Source organism: Aulostomus chinensis, chromosome 14, assembly GCF_037954235.1.
Source record: "Aulostomus chinensis isolate RoL2024-O1b breed Wild chromosome 14, RoL_Achi_v1.0, whole genome shotgun sequence".
Classification (NCBI taxonomy): domain Eukaryota; kingdom Metazoa; phylum Chordata; class Actinopteri; order Syngnathiformes; family Aulostomidae; genus Aulostomus; species Aulostomus chinensis.
The window spans coordinates 1043419-1067308 of record NC_141333.1 but is presented as its reverse complement, the minus strand read 5'-3'; the positions used below and the strand labels follow the sequence as shown (position 1 = coordinate 1067308).

Below are 23890 nucleotides of genomic sequence, written 5' to 3'. Positions count from 1 at the left end.
AATTCCTGAATCTGATTTCACTGGTTAAGAATACATTTTCTGTTTAATTGACTTCAAAATAAATTGGTTCGCCTAGAAGATTTTTCTTGTTTTTAATTTCCCGCCGTCGACTCTTCCACACAGCCGGCCACTTGGTGGCGGTACCGCGCCTTACAACTGCCAATCATTGCTAAGGTCGAAGAAGAACATTGCCGCAGATTCAACCAATCAGTACCCCCGTCATGTGTGAGTGACGTACTCTCAGCGAATCACAGGTTTGTTATGGCTAGCCAACCTTCTCCTGACCGATGCTAGGTGGCTGCGCTGAATCCAAAACTTCGCTCCTCGCTAAGCTCAAAGAACGAAGGTGAACGTCTGTCGAGCCGTTAAACGGTAAATGAATCGCTGCGTCATGTTCCAGAGTCCAAGCCGGGTAAACTGCCCGCTTGTGCTCCAGCTGGTGTGGCGCTTGCTAGGTGCTATGCTAGCTAGCTGTTCCACAGTCGAAGTCATTCTCATCAGGATTAGTGCGAGTTTAAAATTATCCCTTGATATCAGAACCAGCTTGAATTACTGCACGTGCAGCAACCAACTTTACGCTCTCAATATTTGAAATTAGCTCTGAATTAGAGTTTGGCTCTGTCTTCCCTGTTGTCCCCCTGCAGTTTGATCCGCTATCCGTGATGCTCACGAGCCCTCCGACTTCCATTGATTAACCACATATTTTCAGCCTAACAAGCTCAGCCGGAACGTCACACGTTACTACCAGGGACTCCACGCTGCATCCGAGTCAGCATACACCACTCGTGAATTCGGCATTAATTTAATACAACAAATACATTAATCAAGTCATTCTGTAATTACAACTGCATTTCCCATTAGCATCTGTCCAGGATAACCACCAGCAGCCCAAGTACGGGGTGGAGTTTGAGCAGCTGCTAGATCCTGGGAAGTTACTGCTGGGACAGTTTGTGTTCACCATTGATTGATCACATTATTCAAGTCTCAATTTTACAGGACAATGGAAAAGTTATATTATTATTATTATTATTATTATTATTATTATTATTATTATTATAACAGTTACTCTGATTAAGGCGTCTTTCTGCAAAATTTGGACAAATCCAGTGCTGAGTTTTCACAACATCTCCAAGTGAATGTTCCTTCTTTGTGTTTTCTCTGAATTGCAAACTTGATGGTGGGTTTGAAGCTGTGAAATGTTTAATATAATCAGACTTTAGATTTTGTCATGAATTGAACCATGTGAGAAATAAGCCCAACATAGTTATGTTGTTTCATAACTTTTTATATGGCTCTGTGCAAAATATTACAGAGGCTTCACTGTTTTCACGACCCAGAGCCTGTGATTTAATACATTTCTGTGCTCCCTAACACAGAAAACCATGATTGTAGCCAACAGTCACATGACTAAAATTCCCAGGATGTGAAAAACCATGAAATAGTTGGAAACGATTCTTTCATAAGTTTGTCAAGTTTTTCCAGTGAAGAATTCCCCTCATTAGAGTGACAATTTCCATCTGCACTTGACTATGTAGTGTATCGGGAAGGATACATCAGCAGCATCCGTTGACGTTGATGAGACTCACTGACATCGTTCATGCAACGCCACGTTAAATATGCTGATGATTTTTGATGTTTGTTCTTCTGGTCTTGTTCCATCACTCAAGAGGACTCTACAGGTTAAAATGCCTCAGACCAACAAGTCAGTCAGCGCCTGCAGCACACTGGGCCTGGTATCAGCTCCAGACCAGGGCGAGCCACCGCCGCCCCTGGACATCAGGAACCAGGGGGCTGCTGGAGGGGGGGAGGAGCTTCAGGGGGACCCTGAGATAGTCAAATCCCCCAGTGACCCAAAGAAATACAGGTAACTGTATAACTGTGTAACCCAAAACTTTTTGTAGCTTTATGGGAATAAATTTATAAAATGTTTGTTCTTTTTTCTGCCAAAGAGGTCATGTGACCTTTGGAGTTTGGCTGGTTGGTTGTTGGCAGGATTATGAAAAACTATTAGTGTGATTTACACCAAACTTGGTGGAGGGGCACAGCCTGGGGTAAGGAGAGAGCCATCAAATTTGGGTCAGATGAGTCATAGCGCCACCTGGAGACAAGAAATGACATGTTTCAGACTGTTATATGCTCCAGAATTTGGTCGCCTTGGTTACTGTGAAGATGGTCAGTTAAACAGCGTTACTGTGGCGAGAACGCAGTCATGTTTGATATCTGACCATGGAACAGGAAGCTGTTGTAACTGGAGGCACATGACCAGATCATTGCTAAGATGTCTATCAGTCTTTCAACCGTAGTGCCACCTGGTGGTTAGAGGAAGTAAGACTCTGTGTTTTCACCTGATCTACAGCTACATCACACACAAGAAGTGTGTGTTCTCTAGCGCCCCCGAGAGGAGGTTTCACCTCCCTCTCACGCTACGGCAGGGGTGGGCAATCATGTGCCATGGAGGGTCGTGTGTCTGCAGGTTCTCCTTCCAACCCAACCCTTTAACAGGTGATTCCACTGATTAACACACCTCTGTGGCTGAAGGTGTGTTAATCAGTGGAATCACCTGTTAAAGGGTTGGAAGGACAACCTGCAGACACACGACCCTCCATGGCACATGGTTGCCCACCCCTGCTCTACGGAATGCACACACGCACACAAGCCAGGGGTCAAAGTTCACCTCAGTGGAAGAATACACTTTCTGATTGCTTTGTAGTTTTTTCCCCAGTTGCCAGAGCAGATAGAGCAACTGACATCACCGTCTCAAACAAACTGCATCAGAGTTGAAGCTGGCGAAGGACACGTGGATGGGAGGGCCCAGGAATCGAACTACCAACATCAATTTGTCTCTCTGTCCATTGAACTTCATGGTTGCAGCACTTCAACCTTCAATGGTCGACGGCCATGAGTAGCCTTGATGGAAGCTGTAGTCATACGAGAGATGGGTGGGAGGAACCAATGTCATGACTTGCAGTGAAGCTGGCTGCTGCTGGAACAGGTTGATTACAGAGTCCTTGAGCAAACCGATCAAACTCAAAAATGTGGATGTGGGACAAAATTGTCCCCCAATTGAACCCAAACTTCACCTGCAGCTGTTAACTGTGCTGAAATGACTGAGTGTGTTTGCTGATCGTCTCTGCACAGATACATCGAGCTGCCTAACGGCCTCCGGGTGCTCCTCATCTCTGACTTCAGTGGAGCAGATGGGAGGGCAGGCGGTGAGGATGCAGCGAACCAGGGGGAGGCAGATGGGTCCATAGAAGAGGAGGAGGAAGAGGAGGGGGATTCTGGTGAGGGGTCTGGGGAGGATGAAGAGAATAATGAAGAGGAAGAGCAGGACAGTGACTTTGATGAGCTGGATGAAGAAAATGCTGGGAAGAAGAAGAGCGGGAGCTCTGAGAAGCAGGTGGGAGATGGCAGAAGTCATAGATTCATAGATGAAAAGGCGTGTTGGAACATGTGACACGCGTGTTCTCTCTCCCTCAATAACAAAACTTCTGTATTAGCTCAGTTGCCATAAAAAAGAATCCTTGGTGGTCTCACAGTTTGAAACTGGAAGAGTGTGTGTGTGTGTGTGTGTGTGTGTGTGTGCGTGCGTGTGCGCGCGTGTGTCTGTGCGTGTGCGCGAGTGTGTGTGTGTGTGTGTGTGTGTGTGTGTGTGTGTGTGTGTGTGTGTGTGTGTGTGTGTGTGTGTGTGTGTGTGTCCAGGCTGCAGCTGCTCTGTGCATCAGTGTTGGGAGCTTCAGTGACCCAGACGACCTCCCCGGCCTCGCCCATTTCCTGGAACACAGTGAGTCCAGTTCTAAATTAATGAATAATAAAAATCATAGTCTCAATAATAGTAATTCCATTTATGCAGGGTTTTCAGGAACTTTACAGATTTAGTCTGCCCACATGCAGAAGGATGGGAAGGGGGTGGTAGAAGAGCTGAAAGACAGCGAGGGAGTCTGATTCTTGACTATCTTGGGAAAGGGAGCTCTTGAGCCGGAGAGCTGTATGTGAAGAAAGGATGTCCCTCTCAAGTCAGCCACATTTGTAATGTTGACTAACTAGCTTAGCCGTGTGCTAACACATTCATCCTGCACGTCAAATTCTTTTCTTTCATCTAACAATACAAACCTGCATTTCAGCCTGAGTCAGGCAAGGAGTTTGAGCCAGTTGAAGCAACTGTCTGTACTCAGTGAGGACCGGTCAGGCTGTCGATGCAAATGCCCTCGCCAGTCGCTGGGGAGTACTCGTCTTCTCAGCTCTCTCCACAACTGATCTCCCCTCCTCTGATTGACAGTGGTGTTCATGGGCAGTGAGAAATACCCGGCGGAGAACGGCTTTGATGCCTTCCTGAAGAAGCACGGTGGCAGTGACAACGCCTCCACGGACTGCGAGAGAACCATCTTCCAGTTTGATGTGCAGAGGAAATATTTCAGAGATGCGCTTGACAGGTGAGTGAGACATTACAGCTCGCAACCTTCTGTTGGCAGCTGACTCCAGACTATTATCCATTCTCATCCTTCTCGATCTGAGCGCGGCTTTTGACACCATATCTCACTCCATCCTCCTCGACCGACTTGCCTCCATTGGACTATCAGACATACCCCTGGACTGGTTCCGCTCATATCTCTCTGGCCGTACTCAATTCATTCAGTTAAAATCTTTCACATCCGATCCCTCCCCCCTCTCCTCTGGTGTTCCCCAGGGCTCTGTCCTTGGCCCTATCCTTTTCATCATATACCTCCTCCCACTTGGACTGATATTCCGTAAACATAACATCTACTTTCACTGTTACGCGGACGACACCCAGCTCTACGTTTCCTCCAAACCCTCCTCCACCCTCCCACCCTCCTCCCTCTGTGCCTGTTCACAGGAAATCAAATCCTGGTTCACCTCAAACTTCCTCAAACTTAACAGTGATAAAACAGAAGTAGTCCTCATTTCCTCCAAATCCACACTCAACAAGCATCCCAGTTTCACCCTCACCATTGACAACACCTCCGTTTCCCCTTCCCCTCAGGTTAAGAGTCTGGGTGTCGTCCTCGACTCCACCTTATCATTCCATACCCACATCAACAACACCATCCGGTCCGCCTACTTCCACCTCCGGAATATCAACCGTCTCCGCCCATCTCTCACTCCCAACAGCGCTGCAATCCTGGTCCACTCTCTCGTCACCTCCCGTCTGGATTATTGTAACTCACTTCTTTTTGGTCTCACACACAAACTCCTCCATCAGCTTCAATTGGTCCAGAACGCAGCTGCCGAATCATCACCAGAACCCCTGTCATCAGTCACATCACCCCCGTTCTACATCAACTCCACTGGCTTCCCATAAAACACCGCATTGACTACAAGATCCTCCTCCATACATTCAAAACCATCCATAACCTCGCCCCTTCATACCTGTCAGACCTTCTCCACACCAACATTCCCACCCGGTCTCTCAGGTCTTCCTCCTCCATCAGCCTCAATGTCCCCTCCTTCCGTCTAACCTCCATGGGGGCTAGAGCCTTCAGTTGCTCTGCCCCTCGCCTCTGGAACTCCCTCCCTCCTGACATCAGAAACATTGACTCCATTGACACCTTCAAAAATCATCTCAAAACTCACCTTTTTAGACAGGCGTATGGCTGAATGCCCTCTCCTGTGCTCTCCTAGGGACCTCTGTTGTTGTTCTTTTAAATCGTGCATGTTTTATTTTATTTATTTATCTATTTTAAACTGTTGTACGGCGACCTTGAGTGCCTTGAAAGGCGCCTTATAAATAAAATGTATTATTATTATTATTAAGATGTTTTCCCCTCCTGCGGCACTTCTATGTGAGTCCAGACTGCAGTAAGAGCCAGCCATGTATATCGAGCTTGAAGCTTATGGAGACTGACGCTAACAACAGCTTAACTCCAAAACCCCTGTCCAGGTCATCGTCCAGTGTAACCCACATGCTCGTAATCCAGCAATATGCTCAGTAATTCTCAAACACTTTGACTTGTTGGAGCAGGTCTGGGGGGAGGTGGGAGTCCATGTCTCCAGGTCCTGAGGCATCAACAGAACTTTACTGTTGGCCAGCCTCTCCTTGAACTGTGGAGCAAACGTCTCCTGCTGCTCCAGATTGTTTGCCTGCAGAATCGGTGCTGAATTTCTCTGGGACGAGATGTGATTTACATGGGAAATATTGCTGCATTGTCTGTACTGTAGATACGACTATGGAGCCATCAGCTGATGTCAGACAAACAACAAAAATGTCTGAGAGAGGAAACATGAATAGCAGCCTCACTGTGTGTGTGTTCCAGGTGGGCGCAGTTCTTCATCTGTCCTCTGATGATTGAGGACGCCATCGACAGAGAGGTGGAGGCTGTGGACAGTGGTGAGTCCTCCTACTGCCTACTACTGGTTTTCTTTATCTTGGTTTAAAGAAACTTTGAGGAAACACTGTTGCTGCTGATGTAAAGTAACAGTCGGTGCTTCATATTACTTCATATTACTTCATATTACTTCATATTACTCTCCTGCTGATGGACTTCAGCGTCTGCGTCAGTTAGTTCATCTGACTGGTTGAGTTCCATTGTAATTGGACGCTGATGCACCAGCAGTCCCGTTGGCTCTTCTCCAAACAGTTTCTGCGGCGTCTTCTCTGTTGATTCTGAGTCACAATCGTTTCTAGACCATGACTTGACCATGTTGACTTGACCATGTTGGGGTGCACGGTGGTGCAGTGGTCCTCACAGTGGCCTCACAGCAAGTAGGTTCCGGGTTCGAGTCCTGGCTCGGGCGCGGGATCTTTCTGTGTGAGTCTCCATGTTCTCCCCCCCTTCCTGCTGGGTTCTCTCTGGTACTCCAGCTTCTTCCCACCATCCAAAGACATCAATTTGGGGACGAGGCTGATTGATTCTCTAAATTGACCGTAGGTATGAATGTGAGTGTGAATGGTTGTTCGTCTCTGTGTGTTGGCCCTGCGATGGACTGGCAACCTGTCCAGGGTGAACCCCGCCTCTCACCCGTAGATGCTGGGATAGGCTCCACCCCCCCCGCGACCCTTACTAGTAAGGAATAAGCGGTAGACGATGATGGATGGACTTAAATGTTTGGTTCAGTTTGGTGCCATTTTGGCTGCTGGTCATGCTAGACTTGGGCACAGTTTTAAATCCTACCCTCCCTGTCTTTAGTGAACAGTTCTGCTTGGGCTTGTGACCAAAGTCAGACTGAAGCCTGAGAGATCTGTACCATGTCCTGGTGGTTAGTTAGTGGATGAGTTCACGGACACCAACTCCAGGGCTGTGTTTTCTCTCCTGTCTGCTCAGAGTACCAGCTGGCGAGGCCGTCTGACTCCCATCGTAAGGAGATGCTGTTTGGCAGCCTGGCGAAACCAGGACACCCTATGAGCAAGTTCTGCTGGGGTAGGAAGCACCAACACTTTTAGTCCTCAGTAAACTCAAGTTGGTTCATTTCTTTTACTCTTGTGGGCTATTAGTTGACATTTCGCTGATAGGTTTTGATATTCTATATTTCTGTACATTTTTAGAATCAGAATGGGCTTTCATTTAACACATCCATTTATTTTGATTAAATTCACAATTGCAGCTTCGAAAAGCCGAATGTCTTTGTCTTGTGAAATGAAATCCAACTGTTTCGGTTTAGTTTTTCTTCTTTTGCTCCAGGTCTTTTTACTGATTTTTGTAGATAGAAAGATAGTGTAAGAATTACATGAATTCAGAAGTATACGTGAACAGAAATATTACAAACATAAGCATCAAACCCCCCTCGCTCCAACAGAGCCCCGTCCCTGCAACATGACTGCACCACTGAACAGTCTAGAAATGAGTGAACGTGTATGCAATCACTAATATTACGTTAATCACTTATGTAGCGAAATAACACACAGGTTTGAACAAGACCAGAACATATGTGAGAGGGTGGCTGGCATTTGCCTGCACCCATCGCAAATAGGATCGACGCGAGGTGTGAACTTTCTAGTCTCACTTTAAACCAGTGAAGGCGCTGCATGTCCTTGAACTGGATAACTGTGTGTGGTAAGCAGATTGAAGAAGAGTGTTTTCAAAGCGCTGTCCCACATGTCCTCAGGAAGTTCAAACCTCAAATCAGCCTCCCGTTGATTCTTAAAGAACGTGAAAGGCTCCAGATTATGTGTGGTTCTTAGGGAGTATATTTCCCCAATTGCCCCTTTAGAACCTGAGTTCAGCTTCAAATTGGAATTTAAGAGGGAGTTGTGTGGCTGGGATGGGAAATGATCAAATGATGTTGATATAAAACTACAGAGCTGCAAAAATCTAAAAATCTGAGAATTAAGGGTGTTGAATCCAAGCATGAATTGATCTAAAGATGCAATAACTTAGCTTTTGATTGTCGACCACTCCATCGTCTGCATGTTACAGGTTTTACTGTCATCTGTATCTGTATACCATTTCTCTTGAGTGTTTGTGACAGTCAAGTAGTCTTTATTTTATTAGATTACCATGAAAATTAGTGTCAACCTGAAGTGCAGCGCTTGTAATGACACTCTTGGATGCAGTGAAACTAACAATGGTTTTAGTACATTGTGTGAATGTAGAAATTATTTTCCGCTGTGTTCTGTGTTCTGCAGGATTCAGAGCAGTCATGGTTTCAAATCCTTTCTAATCAGGTTCCATCCTGAATGGTGTAAATACCTAAAATGTCAGCAGAGTCTGATGACTCACAGTTGTGGTGTCGCTCCTGTAGGTAATGCTCAGACATTAAAGCACGAGCCCAGAGAGAAGCAGATCAACACCTACCAGCGGCTGCGCAACTTCTGGAGGAGATATTACTCTGCTCACTACATGACGCTCGCCGTTCAGTCTAAAGGTACTCGGCACCGCTGTTGTGACCATGTCAGCATCAAGCTAAAGACGCTGCTCTGCTTGAGTCCAGCCTCACAGATTTGCTAGCATCACTGCAAACTCAGTCTCATTGGCGTACATAATTTTGAGACCTGCTAAATCAACACCACGTCTAAAACTGGTCCCTGACCACTGCTCCACTGCAGGATGTAGAGCTTGCAGCTGTTGGATTTATTTGATCAACTTTTCCTCAGGTTGGACAGGTTGCCATGGTGACAGCTGCGTGAAATTTTTAAAAGTGTAATCACTCTTGAGAGTGCTTCTGGTATTTAACACATCTCAGGGTGATGTCACATGCTCTCTGTCTGTCTCTCTCTCTCTCTCTCTCTCTCTCTCTCTCTCTCTCTCTCTCTCTCTCCCTCTCTCCCTCATCTTACTTCACTCACTCAGGCAGATTTGTTCTCAGGCATAAAATATGGCACCGATAGATTTAAGTTGAATTGATATTCTGTCAGTACCCTTAAAAGCACAAAAATGTTCTTACAAAGGTGACTTTCTAAGTACACAACACACACGCGTGTACCTGAATCATAACTTAAAATGTGTTTTTATATTGAGGTTAAAGCACAGCACGATGCAGTACTTTGAATGTGCTGGGACGACTTGGAGATTTTCGTGTAATTGTTATGACACAGAAAAATATTCAGCCTTTAAATTTGAAGTTCATCCCTTATCCATGTCACTGCTGCAAAGGCATGAAAATCTAAATCTTGCATTTGTTTTGATGTTGCTGCTTCTTGGAGCTGTGATGACAGTGAAAGGGGAGGCGACGCAGATGTTTGTCTGTTAAAATCTGTTTTTCTTGTTGTTTAGAGACTCTGGACACTCTGGAACAGTGGGTCAGAGAGATCTTCATCAAGATTCCCAACAAGTAAGAAAAGAACCCACACTCACTCATGCAGCCCTCAAAAAACTAGTATGTTGGCCACAGACTGAAGGTTATTTTGAACACATCACGTGTCTGTGGTGCCCTCAGGTGGTCAGAGAGAGGAATACACGGTCGAGGAGCAGCCGACTTGTATATACAAACTGCTTGTACAGTGCATAGGCAATAATTTATTGCATAATACAAAAAAGATAAATAATGAAAACAAAATCTGGTAAAGTTTTATGTGTTCTGTTTCAGCGGTGAACCTCGAGCAGATTTCTCTCACCTGCAGCAGCCGTTTGACAGCCCGGCCTTCAACAAGCTCTACAGAGGTCAGATACCAGGAGTCATACTACTTGTAGTACTCAGGGGAACAGACAGCAGTCAAAAAAGTACTGATGATATCAAAAAAACTGCTGTTGGTGAACCATCCATCCAAATGTTCAGTATTGATTTCACTGTAATGCAAGATGAACATGTCAGATCCTGCAGAAAATGATGAATAATTTTCCCAGCAGCTGGTAATTGTCAATCAGGTGATCGTGGCAGCTCATCAGATGATGATATTAATACTGCTATTAGTCCTGAGTAGGATCCAATCACGTGTGTTCTCGTGTCGCAGTGGTCCCTGTGAGGAAGGTTCACGCTTTGACCATCAGCTGGGCTGTACCACCACAAGGAAAACACTACAGGTTAGGATGTGCACAAGCTTTCATGACACCAACTTCTTCTACAGCAGCACGGCCGTGTACAACATGAGGATTAATAAAGATCATTAGCCTGAGAGCAACACCAGAACGAAGTCCTGCGGTAGATGAGGGTGACATTCTTGTGTTCTCTGTCAGAGTGAAGCCTCTTCACTACATCTCCTGGCTGATTGGACACGAGGGAACCGGCAGCATCCTGTCTCTACTCAGGAAGAAGTGAGTGCCAGAAGCAAATAAACCGTGTGATGAATGACCATAGCGGGAGTGCAGGGGACTCATGGTGAATGTTTACATGTTCAGGTGCTGGGCGCTGGCTCTCTTTGGAGGAAACAGTGAGACTGGTTTCGACCAGAACACCACCTACTCCATCTTCTCCATCTCCATCACCCTCACCGACCAGGGCTACCAGAACATCTACCAGGTGAACGCACACGTTTGCACTCACTAAGATGATCCTAAAACCTGCCCCAGCCTTAAAGTCGCTGTGTCCTGCAACTTTTAGCAGCCAAAGAGCCAAATATTAACATGACAAGTTGGTTGAGCTTATTTTTCTGATCTGATTCATCATGTGACAGGAAGAAAAATGATGATATTGTTCCATAACTACCAAATGTGGAAATATGATCATTAACATAGTGTTCATTGTCCGTTTCCCGGGAAATGACTGCACCTAAACATGATTATATGAGGGGAAACTGACCTGATATGATAGTGAGGTCACTGAGGAGACTTCTTCTGAGGTTCAGAGAGTAACAGGATGGAGGGAAGAAAACCTGATGAGAATGTTTCTGTTTGTAAATCCTGCTGTCCTCTGAGCAGGTGGTCCATTTGGTGTTCCAGTACCTGAAGATGCTGCAGACACTGGGTCCTCAGCACAGGTCAGGCCACGAGCACACACACACACACACACACACACACACAAAATCAACAGTTACTATATTTATGAACTTGCCATCTTCTTTTTTATTTTCAGGATCTACGAGGAAATTCAGAAGATAGAAGCGAATGAGTTCCACTATCAGGAGCAGGTACTGCAGCGTCCACACACACTCACGTCTCGTCTACAGCGGCGCTGACCTGGCAGCTCCTGCAGCTCGGAGTAGAGTACTGAGTAATGTGTTGTTGGCACAGCAGCCACAGACGTTTGACCTCAGGAGAAAACGTTGTTGGGCTGCAGGACAAAACCAAACACACATTATGTTGTTCCATGCAAACTGGGACTGAGGTTGCCTTCTCCCTTTAGTAGATGTGAGTTTTGTCAAGTTATTGCCTGACATCACAGGTTCCTGGACTGGAACATTAACTTCAGCTGCAATATCAGACTGACGTGTCACTCCACCGCCTGACCATGTGATGAAAAATAATTATGGGTCTGACATCGTCAGAGAGGAATTTACCTCTCACAAAAAAGGAAGACAGAATAGAGGAGGATTTACAGAATGATTAAAACAAAAATCACTATTCGGCCTCTTAGTATGAGGGAATGAGTGTTTCATGAATACTGTTTGATTAAAATGACCATTTATGCAGAAATCTGCTTCACCACTTCCTGGTGATGATCCAGATCACATTCAAAAGTCTTTTTTTTTTTTTTAATTTAAATATCGTTCCTAATCACAACCAGAGTAATGTCAGGACTCTCAGGTACAGCAGGTCTTGATTGTGTCTTCATCAACAGACGGATCCCATCGAGTTTGTGGAGAACATCTGTGAGAACATGCAGCTGTTCCCTAAAGAGGACTTCCTGACAGGAGACCAGCTCATGTTTGAGTACAACCAGCAGGTAAACCAGGACCAGACCCAGTTTAAGAATGCTACTCGTTATGTCCTTGGTTGACTAAATGTCTATAAGACATCCAAAAATAGTGATAAACTTGATAAAGCTGTGATCATTGTCCGCAGCTGAAAGTGGCATTCAGCATTTTTGTGAAAAAAGAATCTAAATGCATCCATAAGTCAGATATGAAGGGATGGGCCAGTCAGCCCCTGAAGCTGAGCCAGACTGAAGAGAAAATGAACCAAAGTCAGTGAAAGCACCTTGAAACACAGAGAGAGGCTCTTATCTGCCCGGAGATCAGCCTGGGACCTGGATTCAGTCTCCCAGTCGCTGCAAGTGGATTCACTCATCATCCCATCATGCACCTGTGCAGCTTGTAGTCATGTTCTCATTACAAACCGTCTGATCCAGGCGGAACAACACATCCCCCACTCAAGGTGTGTGTGTGTGTGTGTGTGCGTGTGTGTGCGTGCGTGTGTTTTCAGGTGATCAGCGCTGCTCTGTCCCTGCTGACTCCAGACAGGTCAAATCTACTGCTGCTGTCCCCAGAGAATGAAGGTCACTGTCCACTGCGGGAGAAATGGTTTGGTACCTGCTACAGCGTGGAAGGTAAGACACACACACACACACACACACACACTGAATAAATGTGAACCTCCAGAAAAAATGTCCTCTCACAGGGTTTTGATCAGGAAAAAACTAGAAAAGTTATAGAAATATCAACATGAAATGTAAATGAAGCTTGTTGGCAGACAGCTTGAAGCCGTGTTTGTCTCTGTAAGTCCTAGCACACGTTGACATCATCATCCCCGTCGTAAGAATCATTAATAATCCATTACAGTCAATTTGAAGAGAGAAGATCTCAGCTGCAGTTTGAATGAGTGCATTTTTGATTTCAGATCCGGTAATGAACAGGTTGGTAATAAGAACAGGTTCTGGATCACTGCAGCGTTTCCAGAAGTCGAAATACCACCGTCATGTTTATTTGGTAGTTTTTCCACTAGTCAGAAAGAAAGAGAGGGGACTAAAATTAAAATCATTATTGACGGAAAAGCTGTATTTTTCCAACCGCACTGCGCGTTGAAGTTTGGCAGCAACACACGGAAACATCTGGGTCAGACAGCAGAACCAGTTGGACTTTGACCCAGTGACCTGGCGCTCCATGCTGCCAGCCTCCGTCTGAGACACTGCTCTCAGTCACTGGGAACGGCTTCAGCCATTTTAATAATGCTGGTCTTGGATGTGCTTGATTTGTCTCGTCAGATATCCCAGATGAGTGGGCTCGGTGCTGGGCTGGAGACTTTGAGGTCAACCCAGAACTTCACCTTCCTGCTGAGAACAAGTTCATAGGTCAGTCACATAAATGTCCCTGAGAGCTCGCTGGAGCGTGAAGGTCAACCTGGTCGCCGGTTTGATTCTTTGACTTCTTGCTGCTGCAGCGACGGATTTCACTCTGAAGACATCCGACTGTCCAGACACAGAGTTTCCCGTGAGGATCATCAACACCGACCGCGGCTGTCTGTGGTACAAGAAGGACAACAAGTTCAAGATTCCTAAAGGTGAGTCAGAGACACCTTGAGAAACACCTCAGGCAAAGTAAGAGGAACTCATCAATAACCTGGACCAAATGTTGGACCGAGCAGTTCACTACTTGATGTAGAACCTAAGAGGTAGCTGCCAGGATATGGTGCTGGTGTGGTACGATAGGAAGTGGCCATTTTAGGGATGAGGGGTGTCCAACAGGAAGGGGTCATCTCCTGGTTCCCCCAGCAGCCAATGGGATTCCTCCCTCTGATTGTAAATGGTTGAACCAGGAAATCAGCTCAACAAGTGTTGATGAAGCACTAATGAACACCTCAAGTTCTACGATGAGAACTTATTTTTGGGCTCTAGGCCTCGTTCCTGCTCCTTCTATTTCGGAACTAAATGAAGTCGAAGTCAACTTTATTGTCAAGTTTGCTCTACGTCATGACATACAGCGAGGATGAAGTGTCAGTCCTCAGACCCACGGTGCAAAAACAGGCAGGAACGGGATAAAGACAAAGAAGACATAAACGGACAGCATTTGAAGTAAACATCCAACATTTGACATACAGGGCACCGATGGAATTTCCTGAGGTGGTGCAGTGTAGTGCAATGGGAGCATGTCCGTGTAAAGGGGTGGGTGGGGGGGTGGCAAAGTCAAAATGGAGGTGCGTAGTGGGTTGAGAGCAGCTGCAGCAGTGGAGAGGAAGGAAGGAGGGAGGAACTTCATCCTGACTCACACAGAAGGTGGTCAATGACACGAAAACGTTCAAGACTGCAGTGTTGACCGGTGCTGATGTCAGCAGCTTCTTCACCGCCTCTGTCTCCTTATACTTTTACAGGTCCTGTAGTGTAACGTTGTCTGGTAATGAAGCTACTAGCAGAAGCTGCTGTCTTCTGTGTGATTGACAGTAATGTTCTGTCCAATAGCACACTGACCTGTGTGATGGAGGATGAGGTTCAAGGACCATCCATCATGGTGTCCTTGGTGATGATGATGTCTGTGTTTCCTGTCTTCCAGCGTATATTCGGTTTAACTTGATCTCCCCGATGATCCAGAAGAGTCCTGAGAAGTAAGAGACCTTAAACACACCCCAGCACAACATCACCTTCATGTAACTGAGATGTTGCCCACAACCAGCTGCACCACCAGTGGCGGAGTGGCGATGGTGTCATCAGGTCATATGATGTGTGTTGTCTTTTCCAGTCTGGTGCTCTTTGACCTCTTCGTGAATATTCTGGCTCACAACCTGGCGGAGCCGGCATACGAGGCTGATGTGGCTCAGCTGGAGTACAAGCTGGTGGCCGGAGAGCACGGCCTGGTGATCCGGCTGAAAGGCTTCAACCACAAACTACCAGTGAGAGAGAACACACACACGCACACACACACACACACACACTCTGTAACCTTTTCCTGTTTCACTGCAGCTGCTGCTGAAGCTGATTGTGGATCACCTGACAGAGTTCACCGCAGAGCTCGGTGTGTTTGCCATGTTTTCCGAGCAGTTGAAGAAGACATACTTCAACATCCTCATCAAACCGGAGAGGCTGGGCAAGTACGTCTCTCTCTCTCTCACTCTCACTCTGTCTCTCTCTCTCACTCTCTCTCTCTGTCTCTCACTCTCTCTCTCTGTCTCACTCTCTCTCTGTCTCTCACTCTCTCTGTCTCTCTCTCTGTCTCTCACTCTCTCTGTCTCTCACTCTCTCTCACTCTCTCTGTCTCTCACTCTCTCTGTCTCTCTCTCACTCTCTCTGTCTCTCACTCTCTCTCTGTCTCTCACTCTCTCTGTCTCTCACTCACACTCTCACTCTCACACACATAAACACACTTACTGCTACTTGTTCTACTGCTAAAGAAAGATGAATAAACATGATGCAGCAGGCGGTTCCTGAGTCCCGTTAATCCGGCAAGTCAACATGGCGTCTGTGTGACGGCGCTCAGTAAATCCAGAGACTTTTGAAACACGCAGAATTTAAAGGTCACAGAGTCTCTTACGGGTGCTGGACGTTGCCGCTCACGCTGGTATTCAGATCTTCACCTGACAAAGGTGATCGAGAAAATGAACTGGGACGCCAGGAGGGCACGAGTCTCCTGTCCTGAGTTGGACTCAATAGCCAGAGAGAGGAACTACAAACATGTCTGACTTCTGAGTCTTGGGCATTCGGAGGATACAGCAGGTTCCCACTGCAGCTGCATGTGTAACCACCAGCTGATTATTAACAAGGATAAGCAACTGATTCTTCTCATAGTTTCCATGCATTGCTTCCTTCCAATACTACACAAGTTGCTTCTGTCGCCTCCCAAAGTACAACTACTTACAAGTCTTATAATTGTAGGATTTATTGTAAATACCTTGATTGAAGGGTGTGATTGACGCCTCGACTGCTGGAGGTAACCTTGACAACAGCCGAGTGTCTCCAGGACTTGAAACGACGTCCCCTCCTTGTGCTTCTGCAGGGACGTGCGGCTGCTGATCCTGGAGCACAGTCGCTGGTCGGTTATTCAGAAGTATCAAGCCGTAATGAAGGGTCTGACCGTTGATGACCTCATGACCTTTGCCATTGGGCTGAAGGCGGAGTTGTACGCTGAGGGGCTGGTGCAGGGAAACTTCACCAGTGCGGTGAGACATGCTGGCATTTCTGTCTGCTCGTCAAGTTTTCTGCCTCCATATTGAACATTTACTTTCCTCCAGATGAAGTCCGCAGCCCAAAACACTGAGACAACTGCTCATCCTTACACAAATGATAACTGCTCATGATTCAAAAGCTGCTCCTATAAAAGACCGTGATCTCACGCGTGCATTTACTCCAACAGGAGTCCAAGGAATTCCTGCAGTACTTCATCGAGTGAGTACACGTTCCTGGAAACGGCTTCATTTAGTTCCTCTCTCAGTAAACTGGAGAGAGAGCATCGCTGCTACGTACATCAACTAAACTCCGTCCCTGCAGGAAGCTGCAGTTCCAGCATCTCTCAGCTGAGGTTCCCGTGTTGTTCCGGGTGGTCGAGCTGCCGCAGAAACATCATCTCTGCAAGGTGAAGTCTCTGAACAAGGGAGACGCCAACTCAGAGGTCACCGTCTACTACCAGGTAGGAAACCAGTCCTGCCTCCTGGCAAAGACTTGTGAGTCCTCAGGTTAGTTTCCTTGCTAGAGTCAAGAACCCGAGGAGCGAGTAGGACCATGGTAGTCACAGATACCTCGGAAAACCAAACGTTGTGGTGTTTGGATCCATGACATCATCACAGAGCGGGCTGCTTCCTCGCCAGTGGAACAGAACAATCAAAATTCAGCAGAAGTAAGAACCCCGTGATGCTTGCATGCACCAAGAGCTCCACCAGCTGGGTTTGAGACCGGATCGGCTTCAGGAAGGCTGAGTTCTGATGGGCTTCATGGTGAAGAACTTCACGTGTGCAAACACATGATGACATGACACGACACGGCGTGTTCCCTCGTCTCCGCCTCACTGAGATCTACACGCCAGGCTGTTGAGGGAATTCCCGTGTTACTCGACTTAAATGAACAAGAATGAATAACAATAAAAAGCCACGTGACCTTTGCTCCTCAGCTGTCGGCGGCTCTGAGGCAAAGTTCTCTTTGTGAAGTGCATTGTTAGTAGTTGTGGTTGTTTGTTTGACTCGTGACTGTGTTGCAGTCAGGCCTGAAGAACCTGCGAGAACACGCCCTGATGGAGCTGATGGTGGTGAGTGTTGTCTCTAAATATTAGAATGGATGCTGCACAGTTGTTGCCATGGCGCCCAACCAAGGGGCTGCAGGACTGAAAATTAAGAGACCTTCCTGGCCACGTTTGCATGAACCCTGATAACCGTCAATCATTTCAGAATGATGTGTTGCACATTTGACCAGGATGATGCGACCAGCACATCAGGCTGTTGTGACAAAGACGGATGGTCTGGTTCTGGCTCGCTGCCTGGCGCCGCTCCAGTATGTGATGGCAGTAGTTGTTTGTGTTGATGGAGGTGTGTGTTGCAGATGCACATGGAGGAGCCGTGCTTCGACTTCCTCAGGACCAAGGAGACGCTGGGGTGAGAGCTGCACTCGTTCAGGTCCTCTGGTCCAGCGTGTCAGTGTAGAGCTTCAGCGCCAGCTGCACGCTTGCTTTTGGTCTCAAAGAAGACATCTGAGTTCTGTCAGGAAGTTCAGAAACAAGAGATGCCACCTCAGTCCTGTTCTTTTTTTTTCTTTTTTTTTAATTATCTTTTTTATTCGGAAAGGCAAATTTCCATCGCAGACAACACAAACATAAAAGCATTTTCCTTCCAAAACAAAACAGTTCACATGGATGGACACAGAAAATAAAATAGGGTTTGATTTTGGCGGCGTTCCTCAATTTTCAAGTAGGAATTATTAATTTTATCAGTTTGAACAGTAACACGCGAGAAGCAAACTGGGGGATGCGCGCCTCAGAACATCAGAAAGCAGCACAGAAAAAAAGGGCTCGGTGACATACAGTTCAATCAAGAACCAGTCAGAGTCAGAGCGAACTGGTTTCACGTACTCGGCCCATTTACTCCAGATCCTACAGAACTTTTCCTGTTCCACTTTTAGGAAAAAAGATATGCTTTCCATAACCTGAATCTCATGGATGATTTCAGTCCATGCTTCTGTAGTGGGAGGTTCTTCTGTCAACCACTTCCTCGTGAGCGCTTCTTTACTGCCCTCCAACAACACAGCCAAGAGCTTTTCATCATCATTGTTCCCCGCGCCCCCCCGTGCTCAGTCTCCCGGTCAAACAGGGTGTCTACACTGAACACATTTCTGATATGCTTGTGAACCCCCTTCCAGTACGGTTTTATTACTGGGCAATGCCAAAAGACATGGAAGTGGTTGGCCCCATTCGACCCAGAGTCTCCAGCACGCAGCTCCGTTACCCCGGTGCCGTTTTTGAATTGGTGTGATAAAAAAACCCTGACAATGTTTTTCCAGCAAAATCCTCGCCACGTTTGACCCAGTTGAACACCACTGTAGCTGGCATCTGTTCTCCCAACTCTCCCGTGAAATCATCCCCCCACCTCATTCTCCCATTTCTTCTTCCCCGTATTCTCCTTTTTAGACGATTGTATCGCGTCGTAGAATTTGGAAATCACGTTGTTGCTGGATCCGGGTTTCGTTAACAACAAAAAGACCTCCATGAACCTTGTTATGAACTCCTCTTCAAGATTACTATCAAAATAATGCCTCACTTGCAGGTACCTCAAAAAATCCTCTCTCCCCAGACCATGATTCTCTTGAGGGCCCCAAAACTCTGGAATGTTCCCTTGTGAACAAATGAATGATACGTAGTCAACCCTTTGAGATCCAAGCCTAAAATCTACCGTCAGTCTTGTTAGGTACAAAGTCGGAGTCGTAGGCGCACCACCTCATCATTTTAGAAACTCCACTCACCTCGCAAAGTTTGACTGTTTCCTGCCAGGGCCCGAAAAAACTGCCTGTCCCTGGGCCGTCGAGGCTTACCTGTTCTCACCTGTTCTCACCTGTTCTCTCCTGTTCTTCCTGTTCTTACCTGTTCTCACCTGTTCTCTCCTGTTCTCTCCTGTTCTACCTGTTCTTACCTGTTCTCACCTGTTCTCACCTGTTCTCTCCTGTTCTCTCCTGTTCTCTCCTGTTCTTACCTGTTCTTACCTGTTCTCACCTGTTCTCACCTGTTCTCACCTGTTCTCTCCTGTTCTTCCTGTTCTTACCTGTTCTTACCTGTTCTCTCCTGTTCTCTCCTGTTCTTCCTGTTCTTACCTGTTCTCACCTGTTCTCACCTGTTCTCTCCTGTTCTCTCCTGTTCTACCTGTTCTTACCTGTTCTTACCTGTTCTCACCTGTTCTCACCTGTTCTCTCCTGTTCTCTCCTGTTCTTCCTGTTCTTACCTGTTCTCTCCTGTTCTTCCTGTTCTTCCTGTTCTTCCTGTTCTTACCTGTTCTCACCTGTTCTTACCTGTTCTCACCTGTTCTCACCTGTTCTCTCCTGTTCTCTCCTGTTCTTCCTGTTCTTACCTGTTCTCACCTGTTCTCTCCTGTTCTTCCTGTTCTTACCTGTTCTTACCTGTTCTCACCTGTTCTCTCCTGTTCTTCCTGTTCTTACCTGTTCTCACCTGTTCTTACCTGTTCTCACCTGTTCTCTCCTGTTCTTACCTGTTCTCTCCTGTTCTCACCTGTTCTCTCCTGTTCTTACCTGTTCTTCCTGTTATCACCTGTTCTTCCTGTTATCACCTGTTCTTCCTGTTCTACCTGTTCTCACCTGTTCTCTCCTGTTCTCTCCTGTTCTCACCTGTTCTCTCCTGTTCTCACCTGTTCTCTCCTGTTCTTACCTGTTCTCTCCTGTTCTCACCTGTTCTCTCCTGTTCTCACCTGTTCTCACCTGTTCTTCCTGTTATCACCTGTTCTCACCTGTTCTTCCTGTTATCACCTGTTCTTCCTGTTCTCACCTGTTCTCACCTGTTCTCTCCTGTTCTCTCCTGTTCTCACCTGTTCTCTCCTGTTCTTACCTGTTCTCTCCTGTTCTCACCTGTTCTCTCCTGTTCTTACCTGTTCTCTCCTGTTCTCACCTGTTCTTACCTGTTCTCTCCTGTTCTTACCTGTTCTGTCCACAGTTTGTCATCACTCAGCAGTGCTGTTATTGGTCTCAGTCCTGTTCTAACCCTGATGCTCTCTGACCTCTGACCTCCAGCTACCAGGTGTACCCAACCTGCAGGAACACCTCTGGGGTGCTGGGGTTCTCTGTCACCGTGGAGACGCAGGCCACCAAGTTCAGGTGAGCTGACTTCCTGTCGTGCTAAGCGCCGCATTACTGACAGCAGGTTACAGACCCCTGGTTTGTCCTCGCAGCACCGAGTTTGTTGACGCCAAGATCGAGGAGTTCCTGGTCAGTTTCGGCGAGCGTTTGATGGGTCTGAGCGAGGAGGCCTTCAGGACCCAGGTGACGGCTCTCATCAAGCTGAAGGAGTGTGAGGACGCACACCTGGGGGAGGAGGTGGACCGTAACTGGTTCGAGGTCGTCACGCAGCAGTACATCTTTGACCGTCTCAACAAGGAGGTGAGACGCAGCGATGTTCATCTCGAGTCCAAACGTGGTTCCGGAGCCATCAGAGTTCACTGGTATTTGGGTCCAAATGTGCTCAACACAAACGTTTGGAGCAGCAACGAGGCCCCGCCGGTGAGGTCCGGCCCACTCGTGGTGCCGCGAGTGCCACTGCCGCGTTCACACCTGCCCAAAGAACCACGCCGAGACGAGGCACGTGTGAACGCGTCTTCCTTCAGTCCCGCCCAGCAGAACTGATCCCAGGCTTGCATGCATCGTTATCAGAATTCTCTAGTTTTCTAAAATGATTGTTTTATGCACTAAAAATACGTACAAAGAGAAAACACAAGTCAAGCAGGACTCGGCAGTGACACACTTGGCTGCTGACCCCTCCTGGGTCGGACCCCTCCTGGGTCGGACCCCTCCTGGGTCTGCTGTGTGGTTCTGATGTTCTGGTGTGTGCTGCAGATCGAGGCTCTGAGACTCTTCACCCAGGACGATCTGGTCTCCTGGTTCCTGGAGCACAGAGACGGCGGCAGCAGGAAGCTCAGCGTTCACGTGAGTTGGTTTGTTTGCTGCCTCTTCGGGTCGAGCGTTGAGGTCGTTAACGGCTCGGCTTCTGCTTCCGTAGGTGGTGGGCTTCGGAGCCGAGGAGAACGACCCACCTGATCCAAACACCGGCTGCACCTCAGACAGCCAGGATAACCCTCCCTCCTCGGCCTACGGTGAGGTCAGCGAGCTGACCTTCTTGCCGGCGAGGAGGCCGGCAGGAAGCTCCCCGTCGGCGCTCGAGTACACCACGCTCATCAGTGACATCAGGGCGTTTACCTCATCCCTCCCTCTCCATCCCTACCACAAAATCCTCAGCTAGGTCCTTCACACTGGAAGCTGACCTGGTCATTTCAGCTTTGCCAGATGACAAAGTAACCGTGGCAACAGCTAGCATCAGAGAGGCCAGAGGGGCGGAGGAGCGCCGCCGATGTTCTCTCTGCTTCACTACTTGTTTTATGTTAGACGTTGTTACATGCTGCATTCATGTGTCATGGGAAAATCAAAGCTCTGGGCTCATTTTTAATCACGGTCCTACTTCAGCTGATGCGTTTGGGTTCACACTGAAGCAAACGAGTTTTAGCAGCTTTCTTGAACCTTTGACTTCATTTTGACAGATTTTCCTGATTGAATTAACTTTATTTAAAAAGATTTTTAAAACAAGCAGGTTCAGAGGTCCCAAGTCATCTACATAACTCAGTTCTGTCAGAGAACAGGCGACTTTTTTTGACAAAACTGGTGCGTCCAACTGTGTTCCTCCTCCTCCATGCTAACAATTCCCGCCCACTACCAGGCATTGTGCTAAGCTAATTAGCAGTGACTTAGACAATTGAACTTGGGCCCCGAGCTTCTGACTAACAGCTCAGAGGTGATCTGGATGGACTCGCTGCTCAGATCTGAGGTGGAATCTTGATTCTTCATCTAGTTTTGATCGGTGAGGATGAACGTGACCAAGAATCGTTGGTGTGGAGAAGCTGAGCAGAAGCAACCACAGCAGAGAAAACTACAATTATGGTGCTTTTAACTGACTGTGGTTCTTTCTTCAGTTGTGAAACCATTGGTGGTTCTTCCCAGGGTAAGTGAAGGCAGCATGCAGACTCAGGGCTGGACAGGAAGGGCGGAGTTATTAATGTAATTAATGTTGAACTACAGCCAGTATTACTGACAACACAAGCGCTCTGTATTCATGTGACCACATATCCATGTTGATACTGTAATATTATTAGTTGATGTACATGCAGAGGTGAATGTACAGACTGACTTTATCTGGTGGGTGGATTAGACTTCTAATTAAATGGCATTTTAATGACAATTAAAGAAACTGTTACAGGCTTCTGCTCATTTTGTGTGTTTATTCCGGCTTTGAGTAACGGGTCAGGCAGACTTCTGCTACTCACAGCGTGCACCAGTCCCTCTGTGCCTGAGAGACGGCGTGACAGATCCCTCCGGCCCCCCAGGTCCACTCCACTTAAAAACAACTTTTCATTAAAAAACAATTCAAGATGGAAGTCCGCGTTTCAGTTTCCTGTTGTATTTTTTTTCAGCTGAGTTTGTTTTCCTGTGATTAACCCCGTAGGTGTGGTGGAGCAGCGCCCGCTGAACCGCTCAATGTGAAATCTGATTTCCCTGTGGGCTGCCATATTTGCTGTGACATCAGGTGGACCAGCCTGAGTTCAGAGGGTTCTACCAAAGTGTGTGAGTTTCTAAGAGTTCAGTGGAACAATCCCATTGGGTGTTGGTGGAGGAACCATTGAGGTGACCACTTCCTGGTTTGTTGTCAGAGATTTTGGGAACACAGCCGTGAATCGTGGTGCCCACAGTGAAACACAAGTTCCATCATCCCTCCCTCCATCCATGTTCCCCCTCTTCTCCTGTTCAGGGTGGTGGGGGTGGAGCCTATCCCAGCAGCCTTCCCCCTGGACAGGTCACCAGTCCATGGCAGGGCCAACACATAGAGACAGACAACCATTGGCTCTCCCAGCCACGCCTACGGTCAATTTAGAGTCTGGATTAACCTGGTCCCTCTTGATGTCTTTGGACTGTGGAGGAAGCTGGAGTACCAGAGAGAACCCAGCAGGAACAGGGAGAACATGGAGACTCACCCAGAAAGACCCCGTGCTGCAGCCGGGGCTCCACCCACAACCCTCTTGCTGGGGGGCCACAGGGAGGACCACTGCTCCACCCACAACCTTCTTGCTGGGGGCCACAGGGAGGACCACTGCTCCACACACAACCTTCTTGCTGGGGGCCACGGTGAGCACCACTGCTCCACCCACAACCTTCTTGCTGGGGGCCACAGGGAGGACCACTGCTCCACACACAACCTTCTTGATGGGGGCCACGGTGAGCACCACTGCTCCACCGGGCCACCTGAAATACAAGTTACTTCCAGCAATGAGTAGTTGACAAAATGGAACTATATTCTCTTCTATTACAAGAAACGAGTTTAATTAATGTGGACGCCACTTGAAAAAAGATGTAATTATTCATTTGTAAACAGACTTGGAAAAAAGTTTTGTTTTATTCTTGATACAAACTCCATCTGCTGAATGATTGTTGTCTGGCCTCTAAAAAAACGATTTAT

The 23890-nt window shown here is 47.3% G+C and overlaps 1 protein-coding gene across 4 annotated transcripts; it reads left to right on the top strand.

The window, feature by feature from the left end:
- Nucleotides 1–228: 228 nt before the first annotated feature.
- On the top strand, nucleotides 229–23878 carry nrd1b (nardilysin b (N-arginine dibasic convertase)). 4 transcript variants are annotated; one of them, XR_015119262.1, is made up of 32 exons: nucleotides 229–372; nucleotides 1668–1864; nucleotides 3139–3400; nucleotides 3703–3784; nucleotides 4280–4433; nucleotides 6273–6346; nucleotides 7281–7376; nucleotides 8698–8820; nucleotides 9669–9726; nucleotides 9982–10055; nucleotides 10346–10415; nucleotides 10569–10646; nucleotides 10731–10851; nucleotides 11250–11308; nucleotides 11404–11458; nucleotides 12109–12213; nucleotides 12693–12816; nucleotides 13471–13557; nucleotides 13647–13766; nucleotides 14753–14804; nucleotides 14939–15089; nucleotides 15160–15287; nucleotides 16190–16352; nucleotides 16547–16578; nucleotides 16681–16819; nucleotides 17384–17431; nucleotides 17722–17774; nucleotides 20407–20490; nucleotides 20565–20772; nucleotides 21226–21315; nucleotides 21389–22763; nucleotides 22883–23877. XR_015119262.1 is itself a non-coding variant. In XM_086224534.1 (31 exons), the coding sequence occupies exons 2-31, from the start codon at nucleotides 1686–1688 to the stop codon at nucleotides 21626–21628; spliced, it is 3309 nt and encodes a 1102-aa protein (XP_086080660.1). In that variant the 5' UTR covers nucleotides 229–372; nucleotides 1668–1685; the 3' UTR covers nucleotides 21629–23878. The 4 variants fall into 4 exon arrangements, 1 of the variants encoding a protein (XP_086080660.1); XR_015119263.1 differs by having other exon boundaries at nucleotides 21389–23001; nucleotides 23088–23877; XR_015119264.1 differs by having other exon boundaries at nucleotides 21389–23001; nucleotides 23186–23876.
- The last annotated feature ends 12 nt before the right edge of the window (nucleotides 23879–23890 follow it).

Bases quoted from the DNA above. Each gene is read 5' to 3' on its own strand.
- nrd1b (XM_086224534.1), top strand. From the start codon at position 1,686: ATGCCTCAGACCAACAAGTCAGTCAGCGCCTGCAGCACACTGGGCCTG. The intron at 4,434-6,272 runs GTGAGTGAGACA...TGTGTGTTCCAG, and splicing joins TTCAGAGATGCGCTTGACAG to GTGGGCGCAGTTCTTCATCT. The intron at 14,805-14,938 runs GTAAGAGACCTT...TGTCTTTTCCAG, and splicing joins ATCCAGAAGAGTCCTGAGAA to TCTGGTGCTCTTTGACCTCT.